Below are 20,293 nucleotides of genomic sequence, written 5' to 3' on the forward strand. Positions count from 1 at the left end.
CCGCAGCCCGGGCAAAATTTCTCCCATAGCACACTGTATAGTATATTGCCCATCTTCATTATCCCAGTTGGAGCAGAACAGTAGGACTTTAAAGGACAATATTGGTGTCAGTCATTATCACATATGTGATAAAACTAATTAAACACGTTCCAAATATAATTTTAACACAGTGATCATTGCTACGATAGATGCGAAGTGAAGGTTTCTACAAAAGAAAGTGACGAATTCAAAAGGAAAACACAAGTTATCCTTCTATATAACTGACTGAAGTGAAGAGTGATAACTGATACAGGGGCAAATTTCTGCTCACTAATAATTCCTTCGAAGACCAAAAGTTGTTATATGAGACTGTGTGAGGATATCTGACAATTCAATAAAATAATTGACTGACACTAGACAGAAAAATAGAAGAAGTCCATGCATTACCATGTTTTTATAGAATGAATAAAACAAGGGAATGTATGGGCTATTTCTGTTTTTTCTATTTGGCTAATAAACTAACTGGGGATTTTCCATTGTTAATGTTGTTTTATGGAGAACCTGGCAAGGAACAGCATTTAGTTGCTGACCAATCTCTTGGGTTTCTCCAGGTCATCCGGTTACCTCTCACATTGAAATGAGATGTACGATATGCTAGTGCCAAAATGACCGAGAAAATGATAAATCAAATGTCCTCGAACTTAGAAATACAGGTCCGTTATCAACCTTATGATTTTTTCTCGCCATTTTTTTTTTTTAGATTTGACGTCCATTCAAAGATCTCGTCCATCCAATGATGTTCAAGTGACGTCACTATGTGTCGTCAGTAAAAATAAAGATTTGGCACCGACGTCACATGCCAAACATCCCCCTGTATTGTTCTGTGGCGTGTTGCTTCGTGGTATTAACAATGAGATAGACGATGAAACAGGAAGTGATGGAAGAAATGATGATGTTCAGTTACTAAATAAAGTAAATCGTGAAGTTAGTAGTGAAGCTCAGATTATATCGGAACTAGGTGGTGATTATCAGGGTCAAGCAGCATGTGATTCTTTTCCACAGTTATTAGTGGTATCAGCCGATAAACCAATTATTCGCAAGGATGTTAAAACATTTGACAAGATCAGTAAACCCACTATGAATGGTGAGGTGGGAATTATCCCCCCTGTTCCTAATCATTCAGTGCCTTCTGATTGGTCAGTATTTTTAGAAGATGAACCTTGGCCTGACCCTGATGTTCAGATCGTTGGTTTCACACCTCCACCACTACAAGTGGGTCCTATAGGTAATCACATTCCAGGATCACCGAGTAATAGCGAGCCTGATTCGGACATTAACACCAACAGTGGTGTAAAAGGTTCTGCTCTGTCGGGAACGTCAAATAAACCCGATATCTTGTGTGATAACTTCGTTAAAACAAGTGTTCAAGCAGGAACCATAACTCAGTGTTTGCAACTACCCGACGGATTTAACCAGAAGGGACTGGAAGTCAAGTCTATAACACCGACGCTAGATAAACAACATGTTGTGGTAGTTATCTCCCCTTCACTTAATGTGGAAACGTATAACAGCCAATCGACCGACGTTGACAGGTCATACGGTGGAATAGTTGTATTTAAAGTTAATTATAATAATGTTTTAGTTTCTCTCGACATGACAGCGTGTGCCGAGTGGAGGGCTAATAACTCACAGGAAGTGATTAAATCCATTCTGATCCTACCACAGGAAGTGGTTGATCAGGTGGAAGAAGAGGATGTTGGGAAGGCCGTGAGAAAGGAAAGTAAACAAACGTTATTAGGACAAGTTGGTGTGATTTTAGAATCGGGAATTGTTAATATAATTAATTTATTAGATATGAATGTGTTGGCTGAAATTAAACCCAGTGAAAATGATGTCTTTCTTTCTTTAACTTATTGTACAGGTACGTAGAAACATTGTCTTTAAACCTTCAGGGGCCCCGACTCAAAACCTTTAGGGGCCAGACTCAAAACCTTCAGGGACCAGACTCAAAACCTTCAGGGGCCTGACTCAAAACCTTCAGGGGCCAGACTCAAAACCTTCAGGGGCCAGACTCAAAACCTTCAGGGGCCAGACTCCAAACCTTCAGGGGCCAGACTCAAAACCTTTGTATCTAACCCTTTAGGCATCAAATTTAAAACCTTATTCCACCCCACCACTGACATAATTTAGGTACACGATTCAAAACCTTATTCTACCCTAACACTGACATAATTTAGGTACAAGACTTGAAACCTTATTTTACCCATACTATATGTAGGTTGTTCAACCTATCCGAAGAAGTACATTAAACTAGCAATTTTCTCTGCTAACGTCAGGATCAAACCCTGTACCTCCTAGCTAATTGCTGTGGTTTCCCCATCTCAGTGGTGGAGGACAGGAGGCCTAACAAGGACAGATGTCTAGTCGTTCAGATGGGACAAAAAACCAAGGTCCCGTGTATACATTGGCTTGCACATAAAAGATTCCTTGGCAGTTGGAATTCGATAAAAGAGTAGGCATAGTGCCGCTGCCCAGGCAAATTTTCCTCATAGCACACTTTATGGCATATGCCCGTCTTCATTAGCCCAGTCGGAGCAGAACAGTAGGACGTAAAACCCCATTTCATTTCATTTTCCTAGCTAATTACATGTAGGCTTAGGTATTAGAGTAGACATTAGATATTTTACCATACCATACTATCCTGCATCGCTGACATAAGTAAGCCAGACGGGAAAATAATGTAAAACTTTCTCCCCCAACACAAAAATCAACCTGTGGACCTCCTACATGTAGTTACTGAGCCAGCATCATTAACCCAGTTAGAGCAGAACAGTAGGACACTAAACCTCATTTCATTTCATAATCTTTCACAGGCATTTAGTAACTGGATAGAGCAATAAACTATAACACATGCTTAAGGAAAACCGGCTGCATATTGATTTGGGCGACGTTTCGATGATTATTCTCTCAACATTTTAATTAGCTAGATGACGTTGAGAGAATACTCTTCGAAACGTCACCGAAATAAATCATTTCAATAATATTAGGAATCTGAACGTTAAAGATAACTAAATTATTAATTAGACATTAAATTAACTTATCCAGACCATAATCAACTCTCGATGGCATCGCTAGCCTACAATATTTACTGGATTAGGATCCCATTTGCTGCTCAACTTTCATTCATAATTTAATCATGAAATGGATAATCGATACTATGTTTTAGTAATGATGATCAATGCTAGGCCGAAAATTCAATCACTAAATTCTCGGTTAAGATTGGATCAAATTGACTGAAATTTTCATCTAATTCCTTTTACATTATCTAGTTTTGAACTATTATAGTGAGAACTGTCAACTCGTTATTTTTAATTGTTATAAAATATATTTCTAGGTATTGAGAGGTTGTGTGCTTGTACCCGATCAGGTAAATTACATTTTTATCAAATAAGTGAACAAAGTAGTCATGATATACCAGACGGATGTGTCAATAAATTTAGCACTAGAAGTATAAAAGAGGATGAGACACAGTTGTCCAGTAAACCAATAGAAGATGCAGCAGATGGCTGTTTGTCTTCATCTACCAAATCTCCTTTAAGTAAGTTTAAATATTTCTTTATCTACCAGGGGTTTAGGTGACCGAATAGTTAGCGCATGCACGCTGTATCATAAGGTTTGTCATTGAGTCAACTGGCGGGGTTTTGATTCCCTGGTTGTATATGTACGTGACAAGGAGTAGGATCGCCTGTGAATCTATATTTCATTTTTTTTTTTTTATACTTTCAATGGCCTCTACTACATGAAGATCTGACCGGTTGTAGTGGGAGGTCGTGTCAGGTCATACCAGTGGCTTTTGACCCTATGACGTCAGACATTCATTAATCAATCAGCGTTGATGTTTCTAGTGGGTTATCCACAGTTCACCGCTTGTGTCTCAATCGCCAGAGTCATTAAGATACATGTATGAAATATAATTATATCTGTGAATCCGGCAGTTTGAGGTCACGGGAACAGTAGTGGTTTCGACAAATGGGCTTTAAACCCCAGTCTTATGAAAGATCGCTTTTTTTTTTCGGGAAGCTGGGGTGGTCAATACATTTCCAGATGAAGAATGTTTTCTTAAAGTTTTGAATGAATTTATTTCAGACGTTGAACTGTTAACCAAGAAACCTTTAACACCAGAGAATTTATCTGTTTTACGAGGTCTGACATTATTTGAGAATCTGATGCCAAGATATACAGCAACAGTTCCACCATGTTGGACAGAAATACAACAGGAACAACAACAGAGGCGACACCCACAACATTTACAACAACAAGGGGAGGCAACTCAACATACACGAACATGGAAATTAGCATCTGATAAGTATGTGAATCCATTGATATCGCCCGTTTGTGTGTACTCCGTTTTTAAATTAACATCCTGTACAATCTACAGGCCATCAGGCATCTACAATATGTCCGTACATTAATAGGGAGGTTGGATAGCCGAATAGTTAGTGCGTACGCGTTGTCTCATAAGGTCTGTCGTTATTGAGTCAACTGGCATGATTTCGATTCCCCAGGTGTATGTGACAAGGAGTAGGGTCGCCTGGCCAATTTTTTGTGTGTTCAGGGTAGATCAACTTCTCAGTGTTATACATGTAACACTAATTCTTTTTTTTTTTGGTTATTCCATTTTTTATTAAAAAAAAATATATATTACTTTTATTTTTTTTGTAATTTAATTTTTTAAGAAAAATATATTTTTTTGTATTTTTTTATTTCTCTTCAGTTCTACGTGGGATGAACATATGTTTGAAGTTGTTTTACCGAAACCTTGCTGTGTCGGACATGTTGATATCAAATTCTCTCTTCAAAATATGTGTGCTTCTCAACCGAACATAGAAATAACTCTTTTACGGCAGAACATCGGCAATATACACAAACAAGCACAAGATGGTCCTGCCGAGTCGAGTAAATCAACTCCCGATGTTAAAGCCAAGGGCAGTAACTCTGATAAAATGTTTAATCCTGTGATATCAAGGGCGTTTTTGGAAAGCCTAAATGCGGAAATTTTGTGTGGTCCTGTAAAATTATCAAACTGTTTGGATTTATCGGGAAATACCGGAATTGTGTCTCTTACCAGTCCCCAGCTCCTGAATTCAAAACCCCGATCCTTGTTAATACATTTAAAGGGATTTCCAAACAAACCTTCGGATAATAAAGATCCTGTCAAGTCAAAGGTTAGTATCAATATCAGTATCATGGTAACATTACATATACATGTAATGGCCGACTTGGAATCCAGGGTATCAAAATGGCCAACTTTTGGGTCCTGCGGTTTCCTCCCACTGCTAAAGACCCCTACGCGCAAGCAAATTATTGAAATAAAAATAAACCATATGTTAGTCCTGAAATGACCTAGTTTGAGTCGGCTTTTGATTAAATAATCTGTGTTGGTGTTTCTAGAGAGTTACCCACAGTTCTGTGCACCGCACGCCAAAAACTGACTGCAACAGACCGTTTCATTGGCTAGTCCCTCACATCAACTCTTTCAGATCCTAGTGTAGTGCAGACAAGTAAAACAGAATTTTGAACTGTAAAAAACGAAACTAAATAGGATCTGTAGTTTACAAGGGATTCAAAAATCCCTCAAATGATTAGTAGGGGCTTTAAGGATTCATGATTTTAGATTTATAATTTTTTTTTATATTTGTTTTTTTTTAATATTTCAGGACAACAAACGTAAAGCTACTCCGTCAAGTAGTTCCAGCTCTGATAAATTAAAATCCAAAACAATCAAATCACTTTTTGAAAATGTTCCGTTCATGAATGGTGCCAGCGCCACAGAACGATTGGCTGCCACGGCACCCAATAAAAAACCATTAGATTTGAAAGGATGTGATTGGCTGGAAGAGCTGTCGATCACTGTACGTAAGATGAAACCTACGAGCGTAGCAAGGGAGAGAACTCAGCGTAATTCTATGATAGATTTACAGAGTTTTCACGAGAAGTTATTGAAGTTGGTTAGTGGCACAAGTGAAGAAGATCTGTGTTCCGCTGGACTAGAGCATGTTATAAATATGTCGTTGGATATTTTATCGTGGATCGTTGCCATACAGATGAATGATCCATGTAAAAGGTAAATCTAGAAATTTAAAGACTCTCATTCTAGGCTAAGCCCTGAAAGATACATCCCCACGCACGGCAGTATTTATAGAGTAGTTATATCCAATAAAAGTAGGGCAAATTTGGTGTCTATGGAACTAGAAAAAAACTAGATTTTCTGAAAAAATGGTGTACAGATGCATTCCTACGGCAGTTATAGGGTGGATATTTCCAATAAGAGTCAAGCAAATTTGGCCTGTCCAACTTTGTGGGGTTTTTCCACATTCATTTCTTTTCTTTGTATATAATCAATGGAATTGAGACATTTTTCGGGCTTTCGATTCCCCGATTGTACGTGACAAGGAGTAGGGTCGCCTGTCCAACCTCATGGGTTCCCCCGAGCCCTCCGGTTTCCTCCAACTGCTAAAGACCCCTACACACAAGCAAATTATTTAAATAAATTGGAACCATGTGTTAGTCCCGAAATTACCTATTTTTTTTCAAGTGGACATTAAACCCCATTTGTTTTTCTCTTTCTTTATATGCATCAGTAACTATTACAAATATTAGTGTTTTTGTCATTAGAATGATATTTTTATTTTGTTATGAGACGGTTGTATTATTTTATCAGAATAATATTTATATTTTGTTTCAGGACTGGTGACCATTGTATCGTTTTATCTACAGAAAAATATTTACGTGGTATAATTAAAACTTGTATATATTTTGTTTCAGGACTGGTGACCGTTGTATCGTTCTATCTACAGAGAAATATTTACGTGGTATAATTAAAACTTGTATTATCGAGGGTACCAGAACAACTGCTCATAAATGTTCAGCCATGTTAGCTATTAGTATTGAGTAAGTCAGTTTTTTAATTGCTTAAAAATGTGATCTTTTGGTGCAGGTGGTCAATTTGTCTGAAGCACTGCATTGCCGATGACTAATGTGTCATCTATGCAAGCAGTGAGTTCAGTGTCAGTACCTAGTTTGTGTCGAGTCCAGGCTTTCCAGCTTACTGCTAAAGGGGCCTGGGTAATCTAACAGTAAGGGCAAGTAACTCTTAACTAGAATGTGTCGGGTTAGAATGCTGGAGTAGGATGACAAAAATCTCTCCAGGTTCCCACTAGTCACGTAGTTCTCAATTAAAGTGTGAGCCATGGTGGCTCAGTAGGTAAGATGTTGGCTCGCTAACCTGGAGCTCCCATGTTCAATCTCTGTTGGCCGAGAAAGTTCATCAGGATTTTTTTCTGACGTGGTTCCCTCCTTTTAGGCCTTGGCATAGTCCTTCGGATGGCACAGAAAACCAATGTCCCATGTACACATTGGCATGCATGTTACAGATTCCTTGACAGTTGGAATTGGATATAAGAGTAGGCTGTAGACCTGCCCGGGCAAAATTTCCCTCATAGCACACTGTATGATGTATGCCTATCTTCATTAGCCCAGTTGGAGCAGAACAGTAGGACGTTAAACCCCTATTTCGTTTCATTTCTAAGTTAAAGTTTGTTTATTTGTTTTTCAGATATGCAAAAGTTTCTACTGACATTGATATGGCACCAAACTTCAGTTATCAATTACTCCAGGCGATGTTGGATTGTCTGCCCCTGGTGGCGTGTACGTCATCAAGTGGCGCCATGCAGTGGTTCTTTACTCTATTCAACCATGTTAAATGTATGGACGTGGCAACTGTATCAAAAAAATGTATGGAGATTCTTACAGCTGTAGCTAAATTATATGCAGAAAGGGCATCGCCCCTTCATAATCTCTTAAAAACAAGGTTTGTTGTCATTTATTTATATCATCCTCGGAATGTTAAACCCCTGTCCATTTCCTTTATTTCTTTAGCTGTTCTTATTAGTCAAGTATTTAGGTTTGTGGACACGGTCGATTAAAATGGGCTGTCTGTCTCACAATCTTGGACTCTATTAACCAGATTCCCTTGTCAACAGCAAACAGTCAACTAATCGGTCAAATTCCTACTCTATTCAAGATACGCCGAAAGCAGCTAAATCGCCCAAGCAGTCGATAAGAGTGATTGCATAATTATTCTATTGGAAGTAATGCGAGCATTTACAAAACATTGATATCAATTTCATACAGATTGAATGATAACTTTTGTCGTTAAAGCATTCTCAAGGTTAAAAAATGTGAAACAAGGACCATAACTGTAGAAGTTATTAACAGAAATTGTTGAAATTCCATAGGCTTCTTCATTTTACTAATCTAAATAATGTATATAAATTTCAAAACGATCAGATGGTAAATGTATTCTGTTGAGAGTTTACAAGAAATTGTAGATGACGGACGGAGGCGATGGTATTATACGACCACATTTCTATGTGGTAGTATAAAAAGAAGTTGTCTTTAGCGAATTCTACTGAAAACTACTAATCCATTTTCTGGATTTAGAATATTTTCTGATAAACATTAAAAATAATACATTCTGAAATTACGATTGGTTTACCTGTTTTATTATCAGGTATGGTTTATACGGTCATCCCTTTGATCCTGATCTCTTTGATGTCGAACTTCCGGCTAATTTACGTCAAGGTACACAGGCGTCAACTTACGCCAATGTTATCAAAGGTACAGCCTCGACTTCAACCAATACTATGCCAGCTGCAAGTACAACAACAGAACCTGATATTTACGAAATGTTATCTTTACAAGCCGACAAAACCAGCACAAAAAATCAAAATGATTTCTCCCGTAACCATAACAGCAGTAGCATGTTGGGATTGTTAGAAGTTGAACCACTGCATTTCACTTGTCATTCAACTAGTGACGGCACTAGGATAGAACGGCTTGATGCCAAGGGTAGTACGACAGTTTCCACAACGGTTCCATTCGGAGTTTCAGGAACAATAAACTTCGGTGAAATTCCTCCTACCGTTGTTATTGGAGGGGGTGGAGCCATGTCAGCCATGACAGGTAATGCAGTAGCTGATTCGTTAAAGAAACTTGCTCAGATGTACGCAAAACAACTGCATCAACCAACTTACAGTACCCAATTAGAAGCTGCTATCTGTGAAGCCATCAACACAAAGCCATGTCCCTTTCCTTCTACCCCCGATTTATTCCCACCAACCCCTAAATCAACCCCTCAACAGATGACCCCATCCGCCACACCCCCAAATGAAACATGGCATCTTCAAGCAGGTGGGCTATCAAAGGTAAATATGATTTGTGTTTTATTTATTTATTTTTTAAAATCAGATTTAGATTTATTGGTGAAGAAACTCTTCAAGTCACACGTCATCATTTGTTTATTCATGTAGATACTCAAATTTATTATTTGATATTTAATTAAACATACATTATGTAAAAGGTAAATCTGCCTATTGCAGCTCTTTATTTAGGCCTTAAATATTATATAAACTATAGTTATACATTAACTAACTTATCTAGACCATAATCAACTCTCGTATTAATTAGACTTTTATTAACATGACAAGACAATAATCAACTCTCGATGCCACCGGATGGCTCTGATTTTAAGTAGATTAGAATGGTCGGCCATTTAATGATTTATTTTAAAAATGGAGGACAGGGGCTAAGACTCATTATGTCCCTTGAAATTTATGAAATGTATGATTTAGATTCTATAAATTTTTACCAAATAATATTAGAAACTAAAATAATATTGAAGTTAATATTTGTTTGTTATTTAGCCTGGTGTTGGTGTTATTGATGAAACGAAACAGTTAGGAAGTAGTGGAGTACCACAATCAGTTGGTCAACAGGGTGATAAAACATATATTATACCACAAACACCAGCTATGTTACAATTACCTACACCACAAGTACTAGTCATAGAGAGAATGCATTCAGGTATATCCATATATTACATCCACGTCTGGATCTCATTAAAACAAAGATCCTTTATTATAGTTCAAAATTTCGTTTTATTTGTCTTTAATACACTAGAATCTGTTACCGCGAGTTTTTGGCGTGTTTTGCACGGAACTGTTGGTAACCCACTAGAAACATCAACACTGATTGGTTAATCAAATGTCTGATGTCATAGTGTCAAAAGAAGCCTGTATGACCTCTGACGCGAACCTTCCACTACAATTGGTCTGATCTTTATGTAGTAAAGGCCATCAAGGTATAAAAAAAATGAAATATAGATTTGTATTTTAATCAGATTGTATTTTGACCAAATAAAATCGGCACCACCGGACATGATGTCCCAGACATGCATTTAAATAACGGGAGTTGGATGACCAAATGGTTAATGCATGCACATTGCATCATAAGGTCTGTCATTGAGTCAAGTGGCATGGTTTCGATTCCTGCTTGTATGTGATTAGCAGTAGGGTCACCTGTCCAACGTCTTGGGTTTTATTTGGGTACTCAAGTTTCCTCTCCCTGCTAAAGACCCATATCCCAAGGCGAATTATTGAATTAAAATATAGCAGTCCCGAAACAACCTAGTTTGTTTCCAGTGAACGTTGAACCCAATTTCTCTGTCATTATTAGCAAACATATCTATAGATTAAATTCAGACCTGACATTTTGATATTCTGATTATTTTGTTTCAGGTGCGAGACGTTTTGTAACGTTAGATTTCGGTAAATCAGTATTGATAACTGATGTTGTAATACCTGCTTGTGGAGACCTGGCGTCCTTGTCTATAGATGTCTGGATACAAGGAGAAGAAATAGATGGACAGCGATTGGTTGTGGCATCAGATATAGGAATTCGAACATTGATTATGAATAATATTATGCCACCACCTGTCTGTAGATATTTAAAGGTTTGTTAGCTGTTTTTGTTCTTAATGTCTGTATTTTAGTTCCAAATTGAGGTGGCTAAGTGGGTAAGACGCTGGCTTGCTAGCCTGGAGGTCGGGTGTTTAATCCCTGCATTGGCCGAGAAAGTTCATCCAGATTTTCTGGCGTGGTTCCCCCCGGACGAAGGGCCTGACAAGGACAGCTCTCTGGTCGTTGGGATGCGACGAAAAAACGAGGTCCCGTGCACTCATTGGCGTGTACGTAAAAGATCCCTTGGCAGTTGGAATTTGATATAAGAGTAGGCCTTTGTACCGCTGTCCGTGCAAAATTTCCCTCATAGCACACTGTATGGTGTATGCCCGTCTTCATTTGCCCAGTTAGAGCAGAACAGTAGGACGTTATAAACCAATTTCATTTCTGTTCTGTGAGTTAAATATTGTAGCTTTGTTTGGATATTTCAGATAACTACTGTTGGTCGTTACGGAGCTGGTACTACTCGCTCTCGGATTCCAATTGGTTCATTCTTTGGTCATAGTTACATATTACCATGGGAATGGAAGGAAAATAATGACAACCAGGCCGTTACCACGACAACATCAACTAGTCAACTTGAAGCTCAAAGTCAGTCGCAATTAATATCGCAGCTTGGCATGTTTATAGCTCTCCAAGAGGACTTACAGTGCCGTTATAGTCTGGCTCGTACAAGACTAGAATCATTGCTGACGGCAGTCGAGGTCGTCCAGTCTTCTACAGCACATGTACAGTATTATTTACAGAAACAGAGTAAAGACGATGATGGTGGGATTATCCAGTCTTATAATGATTGTTTACAATTACAACTTCAGTACAACCTAGCGAACAGAGCTATATCTCGTCTACAACACGCTGTTGGAATCAAAACAGGAAGTTACGACCAAACGGCAAGTCTTGCTTATCATCTGAGAGAAGCATCGACAGATAAATTACGAGTGATGCTGGAGAGTCTTCTCGACACGCTGTTAAGCATCACATCGTTATCTCCAACTATCCCACAACCCCCTGCAACACTGTATACATCGTTAACACCCCAGACAACGGAATTGTTGTTTAAGAATTTGTGTTTGTTGGGTACGAGGAGGATGCAAGTAACAGCTGGACTCGTGTTGGTTCGAATATGTGGCAGTCAGCCGTGGTGGGGTGGTTTCCTTGGTAACATGTTACAAGAATTGTTTAGTTCCACCAATACAGCCGTATTTCCTCAAGACAGGTGAGATAATATTTCTTTGTGGATTCTGGGGCTTCAGCCGGTGATTAATTCGCTATCTTACTGACTAGGTTCAATCCTGGCCGGGGAAAGTTTTTTCGGATTTTCAAGCATGGTTTCCCCTTTGTACTGCTTGGGGGGTCTGTCATTGAGTCAGCTGGGGTGGCTTTGATTTCCCGCTTGTACTTGACAAGGAGTAGGGTCGTCTGCCCAATCTTGTAGTTTTTCTCTGGGTCCCCGGTTTCCTCTCACTGATAAAAGACCCCTACATGCAAGCAAATTATTGAAATTAAATTGAACAATATGTTAGTCCCAAAATGACATAGTTTGTGTCGAGTGGACGTTAAACACCATTTGATGCAGAACAGTAGAATGTTTCATGTTCAGCATCGCAAATTTAAACTTGACATGTTTTAAAGCAAATTTTTAGAACAGGCAATAATTTTGGCAGGAAATCAGTTTGTTATAGAAAAGATGGCGTATTTTAAAATATAAATTGAAATATAATAGCAACTGTTATCTATGTTTGTGTTTCAGGGTATTTGTATTGTTGAGTGCGTTAGGACAGCGAGCATTATCCGGACCATCATCAGGATATATCATGGAGAGTTTATTAGCGATGTTATCTCAAGTTCTCTCGCCTTTATCTCAACAAAATACAGCAGACGGTGGACATTCTACAACAGGTAAACATGTTACACCATCCCATGAAATCCAATCCTTATCACCACCCCTGATATCAAGTCCTCATCACCACCCCTGATATCCAGTCTTACAACCCCCGATATCTAGTCTTCATCACCACCCCCTGATATCAAGTCCTCATCACCACCCCTGATATCAAGTCCTCATCATCACCCCAGATATCAAGTCCTCATCATCACCCCTGATATACAGTCCTCATCCTAACCCCTGATATGAATAATGGGGAGGGGCAGGGCTGGACATTATCTATTCTTTAGTTTCCCAATCAAGTGACACAGAATGGGTTTATGTCAGATTTCTATTAGTCCCGATAACAGATATCATGTATGTTGAACTGTGACATAATTAACGATGGCTTAAAGCTTTCGGTTGTTGACCCTTTCTTTCACACTGTATTAAGAGAATTCATTTTGGAAACTAAGGTCTTGTGTATAGTAAGATCCCTCGGTAAATGAAATGGTACCCTGGCCAAATTATCCCTTTTCTGTTGTACTTATCTCAAATTGGCCAAATTAAAATTTTTAACCCAAAGTAGCTGTGACTAAGATGTGACTCACTGTCTTTTTATCAGTAAAGCTCAGATGTGGGTTGCATGTCGATAAACTCCATTCCTTCATTAGCCCAATTGGAGCAGAAAAGTTAGACGTTAAGCTCAGTTTCATTTCCATTCTTTGTTTTTTGTTGTGATAAAATGATTGGTTGTGTTTCAGGTCCTCTAGACGTTTCATTGGTCAGTTGGATATTGCTGTTTTTATGTCGTAATTTTGATGGTTCATCAGGGGAAGATACGGACAAGAACAGAAAAGATAATAGTACGTCCTACTTCATCACTCAATAAATCAATAGTGCTGACATTTTGTTTTAATTTAATCCAGCGCCATACAGGATGGCAAGGAACAGCGCCAAGTTGTTCTGAAAAGAAGGGGGGTGGGGTGGATGGCCGAATGATTAGCATGTGTGCCCTGTATCATAAGCTCTGTCATTGAGTCAACTGGCGTGGTTTCAAATCCCTGGTTGTACATGACAAGGAGTAGGGTCGCCTGTTCAACCTCGTGGGTTTTCTCCAATTCCTCTGGTGTCCTCCCACTGCTAAAGACCCCTACCCGCAAGCTGTCTAGTCCTTTGGAAGGGAAAAGAAAAAGGTCCCACGTACACATTGGAGTACACGTAAAAGATCCCTGGAAAGTTGGAATTCGATATGAGAGCAGTGCATAGCGCCGCTGTCCTGACAAAAGTTCCCTCATACCACACTGTATGGCGTATGCCCGTCTTCATTATCCCAGTTGGAGCATAACAGTAGGATGTTCAACCCCATTTCATTTTATATAAGCCAGGCCTTTGATAAGAGTCTCAGCAACAGATTTTTCCCCAACACTTACAGGTGGCACTGCAGAGGATTCCGATTGTTGCAAAATTCAACTTTAATCATTTTGTAGTTTTTAAGGGATACAAAATCCCTCAAAAGACGTTCAATGGCTTTAAATCAAACTATGTTTTTACCTACAGGTTCCTGTCTGACCAATCGCTGGGCATTTATACACGGTCACTGGTCGTCAACATCAACAAAAACTAAAGTTAAATCCAGTCGAATCTATCGTCGTAGCAACCAGAAACTTCTACTGCATCATAAACAGAAATTACTGGAGTTCGAACTAACGAAGAAGAAATTATCAGAGAGTAGTAAGGAAGCTCAAGCTCTATTAAAACATAAAGAATCACAGTTTAGAAAGGAAGTGTCACAATATACATCTAAGGTACGGAAACTTTCTCTTATATTGATTCGGTGATTCAGTAAGTCAGGTCCTGGTTTAGCTTGTAAAGTACCAAAGGTTCTCCTCGGTTGATCCCTTGTATCTTGGTATCCCTTTTGCTGTCAATTAAAACACCCTCTCTCCTCATATCTGTCTCTTTCCCTCTCCCTCCCTTGGTATCCCTTTCTCTCAATCAATATTATTTTAAAACTCCCTCTCTCTCTCTCAATGCTATATTAAAACTCCTTCTCTCCAACCCTCCCTCGATCCCCTCCCTCGAACCATTAAAACAAACACTAAATTGGCTCAGTGAGTAAGGTTCTGGGTGCTAAACACAAGGTCTCCGATTCGCTCCCAGTGTTGGTCGAGTGAGTAAGTTCCTCAGGATTTTCGACCGTAGTTTCCCCTTGTCAGTGACGCAGTAGGGAGGGCCTGAGGAGGAAAAGTGTCTAGTTGTTTGGATGGGATGAAAAAGAGATCAAGTGTGCACATTAAAGTGCACGTAAAAGAACCCTTAACAGTTGCTGTCAGAGCAATATTTCCCTCATAGCACACTGTATGTCGTTTTGCAATCTTGCTTAGTCCAATCGGTGCAGAACAATCTGACGTTAAACACCCCATTTGATTTTTTTAATTAGGCTTTGTGTTGACTAGTTGATAATCGTAAAATTTTCTGATGAAATCTTACAAAGTTGACAATTTTTTCTCCAATACTTGCATGATTTCATGTTAAAAGCAAAAACATTTATTTTATTTTTTTCCATAGCATTTGAAAGATTTGATCCATATGAGGAGAACGGACATGGAGATATTACGTAAAATGCCGAAGGATAGCTCTAGTGGAGTTTGGACGTCAGCTAAAGATGATGATCTAGAAATGGAAGGTCTTGTTTTACCACGAGAGAAATGTTTGTCGGTGGTACATGGTTTAATGGCGTTGTTACTCGGACTAGATTCTACTTGTCACTCGGATTTATTCGTTGTTGCTGCAAAGGTTCGTAGAATTTATTTCTAAACTATATCTAGGGTTATTCGATTGTCACTCCTGAACGTCGGAATTGAATCCTGAGAAATCGGGGTTGATTGAAATTGGCGGAGTGCATAGTGACAACGTAGACGATGCACTCTCGACGAAGTCGTGAATGACGTCTTGCTGACCAACACGTGGACAATTTCGAGGCAGATGATACGCATAATTTGGTTCCAGTTACTTGATAATGATAGTAGTCAGGACAGTGATTGGTATTATAAAGTGTGTGATTTGTTGCGCGAAGTTCCGCCCACGGCTAGCTATGTCTCCCGTGCATGATGAACAAGCCCAATGTGAACACGATAGCCCTGTGTCTGCAGTAGATCTGACAATAATTCTGATGTTGATAATAATGCTGGCCTGTTGGATCGTAAAAGACGTAGGCAATTCCTGAGTTCCGAACGTGTAGATCTATTGACTGACTATATTGATAATGATATGGGACTTGGGGATGAAAGTGAAAGTAAAAACAAGGTATTGCAATGCGCACGTGGTCATGGCAGTGGGAGACGTGATGCGCGTGTTCGTGGTGGCATTGCTCATGGCTGCTATTGATATTTTTGTTCATATCATATATCTTTATCAAAATCCAGTGAAAAAAACAATATCACATAAGTATTTCATGGAGAAAAATTCGTTTTCGTGTTAGCTTTAGTGAGAAATGAGAAATCCAAAATGGCCGCCATGACGTCACGTGACTACATTATTATGCAAATTTCCAAAATTCTATTTTTTCCTCTTAGCTCAAACTCATGCCTATCCCAACAGACAAAAAGATTTTTCATAAAAGCTTCCATAAGTACTGCTTGGCATTCAGTTCCAACCTCCCTTTTTTCCTCAAAAAAGGGTCTAGCACAGGCAGTGGATTTACGTCTAGCATTGAAAGGGTTAAGTCCCCCTTCGCAAAAACAAATTATTGAAATAAAATAAAACCACATGTTAGTCCCAAAATGACCTAGTTTGTGTTGAATGCATGTTAAACCCCATTTTTCTGTCTTTATGATTTTAATATTTAATTTTTTTTATAGGTTCTGGCCAGAATATGTAACGTAACACGACCAGCAATTACTCTGGCAGAAGCAATGAGCCAGGATCAATTAGAACGATTAATTCTATTGGCTGCCAATCAAGAATATCATGGTAACCTGACATGGGGAGGTCCGTGGGCTAGTCATGCTATTATGTGTCTGCTACAAGATATACTGGATGGTGAGATTCAGTTATTTTTATTTATTAATTAATTTAGCGGAGGTTTGATTATCTGTATGCCCACTTCATTAAACCAATTAACCACATTTCACTCCATTGTGCCAACCCCAAGCCTGTGTACGACCAGAGTCAACTGTCCAACCTCGTGGGTTTTCTTCAGGTACTCTGGTTTCCTCCCACTGCTAAAGACCCCTAATCACAAGCGAATTATTTAAAGGCTCAATACCACTCTTGTTGTAACTGAATAATATGTCCCAATCTTTATTCTGGTCAACAAATTGTACTATTTTAGAATATTTCAATTAATTGATGATACAAATTTCATCTTAACACACCTTATTTAAAAATTTTGAAAAATTCAACATAATGGTTTGAAATGTCTAACGTAAACCTTTTCAAATGAAACTTCAATTTAAAAATATTTTCGAACCTTCTGGACAAGTAAAATAGGATGTAATGGATAATTTACACAACAGGTAGGACACTTAAACATCTAGTACATTGTACTTAGATAGAGATATTATTTATTTTCTGGAGCTTTCAAGCCAGCAAGAGTGTTATTGTCCCTTTAAATAAAATTGAGCCATAGGTTTGTCCCGATATGACTTAGTTTGTGTCATGTGAACTCTCTCATTTGAACTGAAGGCCTTGGTAGTTTTCAGGGGCGTTGGCTCGCTAACCAGGATGTTTGATCCCACGTTAAACTCAGTTACTCTCTCAATTCCAATCTACACTAATATTTGTGACTTTTGTTTGTGTTTCTGTTCAGGGTTGGCGGCTACATTAGGGCTGTCGAGCAGCTAAAATTTGGTGTATAGGCGTAGCTCGGACTAGGGAGTAACATGGACCAAGTGGTGTTGGACTTCCGGTTTCAGAGTTATACTACTTCTGTTTCATGGCTGGCTATACCGTGTGCTACGCCGGGTCAATCGCTATGTTTTAAATAGAAGAAATGATATTTTAATGTAATAATAAATATATTTTGTAGGAGAAAGATTGTATCCAAGTATGATGAGAAGTATGACAGAAGATGACGTGACAGTGACAGAGACAGATGACAGTTTGGCACAGAGTGTCAGTTTACCTACATTTGATGACAGTAATGGTGATTCGTCCGGTGAGTGCGATAAAAAAAAGATCAGGATTCGAATCTCGTTGTGGGTCAGGAAGGGCCTTGCCAGATTTTTCAAGCCAAACATTCACCAGTGACACTGTCGAGGCTGGCAAACTGCGTAAATAAATGTTCCCATGTAATAAATACATCAAACACTGGTGCCTTTAAAGCTGGCAAAAAATGTACCTAGTTGTTCGGATCGTACAAAAAAACACAACCTTTGGCGACCACATAACACAATCATCGGAAGTTGGAAATCAAAGGTGGACACCCTACTGTCCAGGCAAGCTTCTCCTATCTTGAATTTCATGCATATACATGGAAATATAAATTACGATATTTTAGTCTCAAAATGCTGGGAATATAGTGTTGACCTGTCGTCCATTGTTGACTACTCATGTTGTGTAGTTTAAAGGGTATGTCTAGATTAGATAATGGGCGTTGGGTTTATAACTAGTTACTTTCTCATCAGACTAATTAATTACTCAACACTGCTCTAGAAACTTAACATTCAATACAGAAACTCCTGCTAAAACAGGGGGTCACGGTGGCTAAGTGGGTAAGACGCTGGATCGCTAGTCTGGAGGTTGGGGGTTCGATCCCTGCATTGGCCGAGAAAGTTCATCCAGATTTTCCGGCATAGTACCCCCTTGTCAGTGATGCAGGACGGAGGGCCTGACAAGGACAGCTGTCTAGTCGTTTGGATGGGACAAAAAAACGAGGTCCCGTATACACATTGGCGTGCACGTAAAAGATCCCTTGGCAGTTGGAATTCGATGTAAGAGTAGGCCGTAGCGTCGCTGCCCGGGCAAAATTTCCCTCATAGCACACTGTATGGCGTATGCCTGTCTTCATTACCCCAGTTTAGGAGCAGAACAGTAGGACGTTAAACTCCATTTCATTTCATTTCCTGCTAAAACAACACAACTAAATGATAGCCAAGTTGTAGTGATATTGTTGACTACTCATTAATATTTGTTTTGTTCAAGTTTTTATCTGAGATTTTGTAATTTATTATTTTAGAAGCTGAAGGTTCACAGATTAAAGAAAATGGTGCAACGTTCGATAAAGATTCTTCTCTGATGGTCGATTTATTACTGGATGATTGTGAATTAGATGATGAAACAAACGAGAAATTACACGAATACGTTACTGGTGAATCTGTGAAACCCCCGCCAACCAATGATGGACCGTTTCAAGTTGTTTATATGAGTTCTATGGGTGGAGAAGAGACTTTGAGTAATGGACTACCAGAAGCCTTGAACTACCAGACAACGTAAGTTTATTTATAGAGTGGCAGAGGGAACAAGGTACTAGCTGACTGACCAGCAGGTCACGTGTTCGAACCCAATATTGACCAAGAAAGTAACTGATGGGAGACTGCACCACACACAAACAATTACACAAGACACAAAATGCAGAAATCACAAACAAACGTACATATCAGATCAAGTGAATGTTTCCGGGGGCTAGCCGTAAGTGTCCACTATGCTTTTTAGGTCCTGTTTCCCCTTGTCAGAGGTGCAAAACTTGAGGGCAGGGCCTGGGAAGGACAGCGGTCTTAGTCGTTCGGATGGGATGAAAAACCAAGGTCCAGTGTACAGATTGGCATTGGCATAAAAGAAACCTTGGCAGTTGGAATTGGCAGAGTAAACTGAATGTTGTGAAACTTTCATTTCATCATATGTTGTTAAATACTGGGGATGTTGGTTACCCGAATATAAAGTCTGTCTTGAGTCAAGTGGCATAGTTGCAATTCCCCGGTTGTGCGTGACAAGGAGTAGGGTCACCTGTCCAACCTCGTGGGTTTTCTCCAGGTCCTCCCGCTGTTAAAGACCCAAATGTGCAAGCGAATTAGTGAGATAAAATTGAACCATGTATAAGTCCCAAAATGAAGAATAGCCTTTATTAATCTACAGAATATTGTGATGTTTTTGTATTTCAGTAATTTTACGCCATATAAGAAACATAAAATGAAAAGTCTAACGAGCAAGAACCAGGATTATTTGAATATCCAGAAGACTAACGGTGGTTTTCAGGGTTTATCTACAGCTCTAGATTCTAGATTAGAATTAGGTCTACGAACACAAGCAGAACTAAGATTAAAGGTTTGTTATATATAACCAAGGTCCCATGATTGGTGTGCATGTAAAAGATCCCTTGGCAGTTGGAATTTGATATAAGAGTAGGTTGTAGTGCCGCTATCCAGTCCAAATTTGCCTCAAAGCACACTGTATGGCGTATGCCCGTCTTCATTAGCCCAGTTCGGAGCAGAACAGTAGGAAGTTAAACCCCATTTCATTTCATTTCGATTCCCCGGTTGTACGTGACAAGGAGTAAGGGTCACCTGTCCAACCTCGTGGGTTATCTCCGGGTTCTCCAGTTTTCTCCCACTGCTAAAGACCCCTACTTGCAAGTGAATTATTGAAATAA

The 20,293-nt window shown here is 39.2% G+C and overlaps 1 protein-coding gene across 1 annotated transcript in view; it reads left to right on the forward strand.

Annotated features, from left to right (window-relative positions):
• LOC126822725 (baculoviral IAP repeat-containing protein 6) overlaps positions 1-20,293 on the forward strand; it is a 58,087-nt gene that overhangs the window by 149 nt on the left and 37,645 nt on the right. The window contains exons 2-20 of the mRNA XM_050551743.2: positions 740-1,900; positions 3,374-3,577; positions 4,126-4,345; positions 4,754-5,204; positions 5,697-6,103; positions 6,805-6,930; positions 7,595-7,849; positions 8,552-9,245; positions 9,744-9,903; positions 10,617-10,831; positions 11,270-12,054; positions 12,589-12,737; positions 13,467-13,568; positions 14,263-14,510; positions 15,274-15,501; positions 16,566-16,746; positions 17,735-17,863; positions 18,884-19,136; positions 19,806-19,968. Coding sequence (XP_050407700.2) covers positions 1,117-1,900; positions 3,374-3,577; positions 4,126-4,345; positions 4,754-5,204; positions 5,697-6,103; positions 6,805-6,930; positions 7,595-7,849; positions 8,552-9,245; positions 9,744-9,903; positions 10,617-10,831; positions 11,270-12,054; positions 12,589-12,737; positions 13,467-13,568; positions 14,263-14,510; positions 15,274-15,501; positions 16,566-16,746; positions 17,735-17,863; positions 18,884-19,136; positions 19,806-19,968 — 5,754 coding nt within the window. The 5' untranslated portion in view covers positions 740-1,116. The remainder of the gene's footprint in view (positions 1-739; positions 1,901-3,373; positions 3,578-4,125; positions 4,346-4,753; positions 5,205-5,696; positions 6,104-6,804; positions 6,931-7,594; positions 7,850-8,551; positions 9,246-9,743; positions 9,904-10,616; positions 10,832-11,269; positions 12,055-12,588; positions 12,738-13,466; positions 13,569-14,262; positions 14,511-15,273; positions 15,502-16,565; positions 16,747-17,734; positions 17,864-18,883; positions 19,137-19,805; positions 19,969-20,293) is intronic.

The sequence above is a fragment of the Patella vulgata genome, chromosome 5 (assembly GCF_932274485.2).
Source record: "Patella vulgata chromosome 5, xgPatVulg1.2, whole genome shotgun sequence".
In the NCBI taxonomy this organism is placed as follows: Eukaryota; Metazoa; Mollusca; class Gastropoda; family Patellidae; genus Patella; species Patella vulgata.